The 9,074-nt window shown below is 34.3% G+C and overlaps 1 protein-coding gene across 1 annotated transcript in view; it reads left to right on the plus strand.

Moving 5' to 3' along the window:
- Positions 1 to 30: 30 nt before the first annotated feature.
- LOC117117813 (acidic repeat-containing protein-like) overlaps positions 31 to 9,074 on the plus strand; it is a 13,860-nt gene continuing 4,816 nt past the window's right edge. The window contains exons 1-7 of the mRNA XM_033262280.1: positions 31 to 171; positions 1,484 to 2,580; positions 2,938 to 2,984; positions 4,779 to 4,945; positions 5,712 to 5,934; positions 7,040 to 7,359; positions 8,619 to 8,754. Coding sequence (XP_033118171.1) covers positions 37 to 171; positions 1,484 to 2,580; positions 2,938 to 2,984; positions 4,779 to 4,945; positions 5,712 to 5,934; positions 7,040 to 7,359; positions 8,619 to 8,754 — 2,125 coding nt within the window. The 5' untranslated portion in view covers positions 31 to 36. The remainder of the gene's footprint in view (positions 172 to 1,483; positions 2,581 to 2,937; positions 2,985 to 4,778; positions 4,946 to 5,711; positions 5,935 to 7,039; positions 7,360 to 8,618; positions 8,755 to 9,074) is intronic.

Here is a 9,074-nt window from a genome sequence, read left to right on the forward strand (position 1 = left end):
CATCAGCCACACTAAACAAAAGGAGGTAATTTCAAAATGGCCGAAGGTGGTACAACAACCATCGTCAGTCTAATAAACATGGATAAAGAAGGTGATGATGATGACATTAACGCTTTATATAATCGTGTAGCAAACAAGTTAGGGTGGCTTGAAAAACAAATTGAATTACAGGTATGATTTCATAAACTTTTTAAAGCTAGGCCTTGGTTGCCTTTCCAGGCCAGTTGTGACTGTCTTTGTGTGTGATAAGAAGAGGACGTGCGTGGAGTCTGGAGGGTGACGACTAGGCCAGCCTAGAGGTCTGGGCTAATGTTGTACCCACTGATTGCTACTAAAATCACAGTGTTGGGGAGCCTAAAACATCACATGACACAGATATGTTATCACAGGCTGCAGCGCAAAATTTTTTAACCTGGCTGTGTGACGGGCACAAACATTGACAAACAACCCGACATCGCTTACGCTTTTTTTGTAAACAAAACTGCATAAACAGGCACATCATTGAGTCGTTAAATGATGTGAACAAAAATCCTTAATTTAGGCTAGCCTATGAAAAAAAAAAAATTGGTTAGCTTCCTTATTATGTTATCAATTTTCAACAAAAAGTTAGGGAGGGAGGTTTTTTTTTTTTTTTCTCGTGTCGAACATGAAAAAGGAAAAACAGCAAAACAAAGAAGAAAACGACAAAGACCAAAATTTCATATTATGTAATTCATCTATAGCTAGCAGAAACTTTACCTATATGAAAACAGTCAAAGTGCAATTATCTATCACGCATTCACTCCAACACAACAGGCATCATGGTGCCATGTGGCTACAGTAGCGATCAACAGTAGAGCATAGAACTGCAAGTGGTTTGAATAGCTTGGGATGGGTGGTACACAAACCTATATTAAATGGGGTTTGTGAGTGTTTTGTAAAAAAAAAATTTTTTTAATCGGTTCGGTAGCCTCTTTGATAGGGAGGGGATGCTAACCAATTATTTTATTTTACATGGCCTCATTGGCCAAAAATTATTATTAAAAAAAATTATTGTCAAAAAATATTGCAACGATGATTTAAAGAAATGCCAAGAAACTTGTCTACTCTTAAACCTGTGCAGTATGTCACTTGGGCTACCCACCAAGATGCCAATGGCTCCACTTTTTTCTATGTTATACAATGATTGGCCGATGAGCAATCCTGATACAGATCAGTGGTTTTATCTAGTTTAGGCAACAGTGTGGTATATTTTTATTATAACAAAATTATTTGATTTAATATTGGTGTACATATCTTGATTTTTATCAACTTAGTAAAAGTCAACAAGAATGATGACTCTTTTGTTTGACCAACTAACAATCAGCTACTTACCCTTGCCCTAGTATATTTGAGTTCTAGGAGAAGGTATATTAAAATAAATACTTCATTTTAATCCTACATTGTCCTTTAATCTTTCAGTAGACTAACATACATTTATAACTTATTTCATTACATCTTTCAGGATTGTAGTAGCGCTGATAACAAACGTAAAAAAACAAGAAAGTATAGTCGAAAAAAACAACCACCAAACAAAGAAAATATCGATCCTGATACAACAACAAGCAGAGAACACTCAAAAGTCAGACACAGTGCTAAGAAGTCTAAATCAAAGAAAGATAAAGAAAAGGATTCTGAAATATTTTCTATAGAGGAAAAAAATGGGCTGACTCCTTTGAAGGCTTCAGCTGTGTTACAAGACAGTAGGTCTAACACTGGAAGGCATAACCGCAACAGAACCAATCAGGATGTTACAAACATTTCTAAAATTGTGCCTGAGAGGAAGCCTATTGGAGAAAGCAAAGTTACAAATGATCTTTTGGATCAAGATTTGGATGAGCTCTATGATTCGGATGTCCCACTCCCGAATGTCCGCATTAATTGTAGGAAGAATGATAAAATTGAGGGGAATAATCAATCAGAGGGATTGGTTTCACATTTAGATGTGTCCTGGTCTGTTAGCCCAGTGGTCGTGCGAGGTGGTCAAGACGATGGGCCAAGTCCACCACCTAATGCATTAAAATCTGTGAACCTTTCGCTTGATGACCTTTCTTTTAGGTTCAACAAGAATATAAACATAAGTGAAGCAGAAAGTAGTAATACTCAAAACTATCACAAGAATAAAAATACAGTCAAAGAATATCATGTAATTGAGAGTGATAGTGAATTGAATGAAGATTTTATTACTCCAGCAGAAAATCATTTATCAGAAATTTGTCCTGACCAGAATCCCAACTCCTCGCAAAAATGTAAATTAAATGAAAGTCTTGATATCAAACATTCTAGAAGTATCTCTTCCACTGAAAAGGATTTTGCGCAAGTAAAATTCACAGAATCTCCAGAACCAATGAAATGGCTTCTTTCGCCATCTTCTCAGGTGAATCGACCAATCAAATCAGACGTTACAGATAAAACTAACACAGTATTAGATGATTCAGATGATGATTGTGAGAGTCATAGAATTTTGAGTCTGAAGGACAGATTGAAAAGCAAGTGGAAGAGGAAAACTGGTAAAGAAACATCAAGTGAAGATGACAAGCAAACCAGTGAAACAAAATATAGGTTACTTGATTTTTATTTGTTGTTTTTCAATTATAACATAGCAACTAAGTTATAAAAAATAAGTGCATGACTGGGCGACCAGTGGTCGGATTCATTGCACATGTCCCCTTATTAAATACTGAAAATCTTTGTTGATTGTGATAAATGTAGTACTACTATATTATAATGATTATATTTTAATTGGATAGTTTCCTTTTGATTAAGCCAGTGTAATAACGAGTTCCATGATTAGTTTTTTGTTATTATAATGATTGTTAATAATATTATGTACAGTGCTATGCAAGTCCACAAACATCATTACTAGGCATTACTTATATAAAAAAAAAATAAATAAATACTAGTACATTTTTTTTCTAGGGCTTCAAATGTCTTGGACAGTAGCAGTGAGGATGAGTTTGAATCGTGTAAGTACTTTACGGTTTTGTACTCAACGTTTCAATGAAGGCATAGCTTCTGATGCCTGAAAATTTAAAATTTCCATAGTACCACAGCCAGGTAGCGCCCTCTGTTGCCAACCAGATGTTGGTTACCGTTCATTACGCCTGATTGCCTGCATAAGCTTTCTGGAATAGGCATCTAAATATCTAATATTTTACCATCAAAATGTACTAAAAACACAAAAGCTCGCATTATATTATCGAACACACATTTAATCATCAATTAAAATCTACAAAAAAAAACTAAGATACAACATCTTAATAATTACGTTGATCAATGGTTTGTCAGTGAAGAAAATGGTGTCCGGTTGAACACATTTTGCAACAATAGCAACGGAGTAGTATCACATGGTATCATGACGTAACACTGTGGTACTCTACAGAGGCTTTTTGAGAGTATTTTGTTTAGACTATATAATCATACCATTTAGCTTTTGCTTTTAATGAGTCTCATCTATTGTTTATGTGTAAAGTAATTGACCGAATAATAAAAGCCCCTCTTAAATGTTCGCCATACAAGCATTTTTTTTCATTAACCGCTGCTCTTGAAAATTTGTTCTAGTGCTTATTACTGTACAGATATATTTTAAATAAACAACCGGATTTCACGGATTAAATAATAATTTTGCAACACTTCACACAGGCCTGTGTACAACACATTGTAATATTTCAACACCCAAACAATTTTTTACAAGCAGTGCTTGGGAATAAGAACCAGTTAAATATAAATGCATTAAGTCCTGTATTCAAGCCATACTGTGCATGCCTGCCTCCAGAGGGCAGCATAGTATATATATGGCCATTATTAACTAGCAAAAATACTAACAAAACCAAAATATAATAATGCACCAAATTTACATGGTTCTGAATAGCATTATGATTTGGGATTGTAGAATGTACTGTACAGTGGTGCCAACAGATTATTTCTTTTAAATCAACATGAATGTTATGAAATTTACAATATCACTTTATTTCATCTCATGCATGTTCATGAATAATTAATATAATATGCATATTCACTAGGCTTTGTATAATTAAGTAATACAGTGAGGTATGCAGTCTGTTTTAAACTAATAAATTTGAAAAAAGAATTGAATGTTTAGCTTTCAATTGGAAATTAGAACATGAAAATTGTTTCCTTGTTTATATTAAGCTTTGTCTACACTAACAAAAAACTGTTGTATGCCCATATATAGTCATGATGTGCCTATATATGATTATGATGTGATGTCATCATGACCATATTAAGGCATGTCACATGTTTTTGATAGTTGCGTCAGGGCTTTACAGGCACATAAATAACAGCGTTCCTGTCTCACGTATATCTTTGAAATGCATTAACATCATTGTGTTTGAAAGGTCCACTGATTAATCTCAGATAAGAAAGTATAATACATACTCCAAGTATTGAAATACACGCCATCGTGTTGGGATTCAATATTTCGACATTAATTATGTCATCATCAGGAATCACATTACATCATTCCTGATGATGACATAATTAATGTCGAAATATTGAATCCCAACACGATGGCGTGTATTTCAATACTTGGAGTATGTATTATACTTATACACATCTAGATGTGTATAAGAGACAGATTATGATGTGATGTCATCATGACCATATTAAGGCATATCACATGTTTTTGATAGTTGCGACAGGGCTTTACAGGCACATAAATAACAGCATTCCTGTATCACGTATATCTTTGAAATGCATTAACATTAAAGTGTTTATTTCTATGTAATTATTTGTTTCAGTTCTTGCTAGTATAAGGACACCAAGTAAAGAAACAAAGGCAAATGAGATTGTTTGTATTGATGACGATGACAACTTCCTGAATGACAACCCGTTATCAAGTGAAGATGATGATTTCCTACATGTCCGCCTGTCTCAGAACATTGAAGTTTTCACATCTCCCTCAATGGTACTGACAATAGAGCGAGACTTTTTTTTTACCTTGTTCAGGGAACCTGCCTACTGCAGATGGTCAAATTTTATTTTTGGCCAATTAGCACACCCGCCTCCACGAAAAAATGGAAATTTCAGAAAAAAATAAAAGTTTTTCTTTATTTTCATTACGCCCTCCACTGCCTTGAAATCTCCAAAGATAAGATATTTAATATTTTTCTTCCTTATTATATAAATTTGAAGTATTTAACCATCCTATTTTACATTCACCAATAATTTTTTTTTTAATTTTCTCCTCCGTCTTGATGATTTTGGCAAAACTATTTGCTAAATAAGAAAACAAAATTTAAATTTTATTGTTATTCTGCCCTTCTCTGATAATTAAAAAAAAAAATTAGTACGCAAAACAAGAAATAAAAAAAATTTGCCTAATGTGCTTATTTGCGCTTCATACTTAAAGCTCAGTCCAGACTCTTAAATTTTGTTTGACAAAAACATTACTGGAAGTCTTAGGCTAGCATTTGAGAGGTTGATGCAGGTCACACTAAATTGTGTTCGTAGGAAAGGCACTTTTTCAATGTTAACCTCTCTTCACTCACAAGTATAAATGGGTACTTGCTCAGAGGTGAATGAAAATGGTATGATGCGCTTCTTCAGAAATGAAGGCCCCATAAATAACAGTAAGAATAAATATATAAAACAAATTTAATATGTGAAAATTTTCGATATATGAAATGCATCATATGCACAAATTTTAACCCAATTTTTTTTTCTCTATTAAGAATAAGACAAGTAAAGAATTCAGGACTGAAGCAGCAGTTATCTCTTTTGATACTGATTCTGATGACGATGACAGTGTCTTCATTACTCGCCAGTGGCCAAGAAATAAAAAGAAATTCAGTAGCGACAGTGTCTTTTCAAAGGGGCCTAGAATTAAAACGAAAACCAGTGGTAACAGTGTCTTTACTAATTCAAATGGGCCTAAAAATACTAAGGACATCAGTGGTAGGTTGATTTTTTAAATTTTATTTTAGAAGTTGAGTAATGTTGATGTCAAGAAGACAAGAATAAATAGGCATCTCTCAGACTATTTTTTATATTATTTAAAAATCTTTGCCTTTATAGAATGTAATTCATTCATTCAATAAGTGCGCTGTTTTCTGTTGCCAATGGACTGCTCCACTGAACCTCATCTTGGATTTTGTCGCTAAAGCCAGTCACTCTGTGCGCACAATGGTCGTTGGCCTACGCGAAGAATGGAATGCGATGACGTGCACAACGGATAGTTTTTAATGACGATCCGTTCAGACTGCCAAGACCGTCACACGGCGGTCGTATTATCTGTAACGCCATGATGAAAATTATTTAAGACCGTTTTAAGCCTCCTGTGAGTAGGCTTTAAAATTGAAGACGGCTAACTGGTTGTACCGTAGTATAGCAATGGTCTATAATCATAGTAGTAGTGACGTCACGATCTAAGCTGGCTAAGCATTAAGACTGTTTAAACACCGCTTATAGCAATCCACCCCCTGGTTATTGAATAACACATTCTGATTGGTCGGTTGTTAAGTTTGATTGACACTTAGCAAATTTGTGCGAATAGTGAAAGCACCCGGAGATTATATGACACAGTAATTGCAAATGTTCATTCCTTGTTAATTTTTTGGAATGAATTTCAGAAAGAGGCAAATCCCTTTTATGTTATTTATAAAACTTTAAAATCATGCACTAAATTTGTGGGCTGTTGTCTGTTGCTGAGTAATAAGCCGGCGCTCACTCCATCGTACGGCGTTCGCATGACCTTAGTGCGACGACTCCAACTCCGCTGCCTGTAAGAGCTAGACGTTGCTAAGCCGTCTGCTGATTGCTGGTGGCAGTCTGAAATGGTCGTGATTGCGTTGTGTCATTGCATTCTCCGTAGAATAGTGTCAGCCGAAGAGAATGTCCGGCTTTACTCTACTTACCCATAAAAGGTCTTAGAAAGAGGCAGAACATAATAAGACATTTTCTCTTAAGTAATCATTACTTCTGATTTTTTTCTTGCACAATAATTTTAACTTGTGTAACAAGGAATAAATCTTAATTACATTTCCTCTATTGTTTATTTCAGGAAACGATTCTGTCTTCAAAACTCCCATTGGCTTTCTAACCCCCGGTGCCAAATCCATCAAAAGGAAGCCCAAAGCGACTACCAACTCTACCGGTACATTTAAGACTCCTGGCAAAACATCTGGCACAATGTCCTCTTTTATCTCCTCTTCATCCGTTTCTTCCTCTCCGCCTAAGTCCAGGTCGTTTCTCAAATCTCTGAGCACTCCGTATAAGGGCACTCCTTCGTCATCACCGTATATTAACAATTTCAAGAGTACACGAGACGAGTTGATCAGGAAGCTCTTTATAATCTACAATGATACAGTGTTTGAAAATAAGGTAAATGATTGTACAAATGATAATGATAGTATACTTAAAGATAACTGCCACTGAAAACATCAAAAACAAAATGTTAAAGGTCGCATTTAAAAGAACCACATAATTTATCAACTTTTAATAAGTCACAAATTGAGGGGAAAAAACAGTTTTTGATTATTTACAGATTAAATTTCCTGCCAGAAATCTAAGGGTATACTAAGACCATAGAAATACTAGAATGCCTATATTCTATACATAGACCCATAAATTAGCTGCATATAAATGATAGAATTTTCATAGGTTCACAGAGACTAACTTTAAAGATGTAATTTTATTAGACACAAGCTTCCGCTGGCAGTCAATGCCAGCTTCAATCAGGTGTGTGTTTCAGCATGAAAACAAAAACAAGAGATAAGTGCTGTAAATGAGTAGCAGAAACAATAGATAAAGAATTTGCAACTATTGAGTCAAGTAAAGGAGCAATGGTATCCTGTAGAGAAATGTACTTCAAATTTATCAATATTAAAGCACTATTGATGCTGTCAAATTTCTTAATGAAAGTTTATTCAGCGATTAATTTATCTGATAAATTAATCTGCCACTAACAAGTTGAATCTAACAATAACAAAATATATGTGAACAACAATGTTAAATGTTAAAAAAGCACATAGATTTAACAATTTTACTTTTAAAAACATTTGAACATTAAAAGAGATCGAAATCACAAGTAACAAGCAGACTTTATATAACATCTCGCAAATTTGCCTGCCTCTAATTTATACCGTACTATGTTTTATTGTCTTTATTTTTGCTGTAGAATTTTTATCTTGTTTGTTGCTTAACTTTTTGTGTGCTGTTTTAATGTTCGAAATTGTATTTTAACATGGCCCCAGGGAAGAACAGCCATTGGCTGAGCCTGGGCCACATGTGTATATATAAAGTTTATTATTATTATTATTATTATTATTATTATTATTATTATTATTATTATTATTATTATTATTATTATTATTACTATTAAATTTGTTAGGTAACCGCTGAAAAATGCCTCGTTTTTTGCAATCAACAAGACCGTAGAAACGTGGAGCAAACACTTAATGCGAATATGAGTCGGAACATTTAGATTAATCAAAGAATTAACAATTAATTATGAAGGACATAAACAGAAATCAAAAGCTAATACAAAAATACCATATCAAAAACAATCCTAATGCTCAGCCACACTTGACTTGTATAGATATTTATTTTTTAGTCTGTTTAATTTTTTTTTTCTTTTGTAGCTGCCATCTGATTTTAAGATAACTTGGAACAAGAGGATGCGTAAGACGGCTGGCTTCTGTTATTACAGTCAAAACCGTGCCAAAAATCAGCGTTTCTCAAGAATTGAGCTCTCTGAAAAAGTCTGTGATTCTGCGGGTAAGTTCTTCAAGTATTCGCATTTAACTAATAGATTCAAATTTTCATATTCAGAAACATGCTCTACGAATTTTCAATAGCATAATACTGTCTATAAAAATCGAGTCGAATGGCCGAACGGTAAAGGCAAAAGTTGCCGCAACATACAGCCATAATATCTGCGCTGGCTCCAGCAGCATGCTTGCCTATGTTTCTGGTGGTGAAGCAAGTCTTCTCGAATAAGGTCTATAATTCGTAGACCCAGTGTACACAATTTAGCTCATGTGCACTTTAAATAAAAATAATAATAGTGTAGTTTTATATAGCGCACAAATCCATCT

The sequence above is a fragment of the Anneissia japonica genome, unplaced genomic scaffold (genome assembly GCF_011630105.1).
Source record: "Anneissia japonica isolate Jap-2015-1 unplaced genomic scaffold, ASM1163010v1 scaffold6406_len342834_cov151, whole genome shotgun sequence".
NCBI lineage: Eukaryota > Metazoa > Echinodermata > Crinoidea > Comatulida > Comatulidae > Anneissia > Anneissia japonica.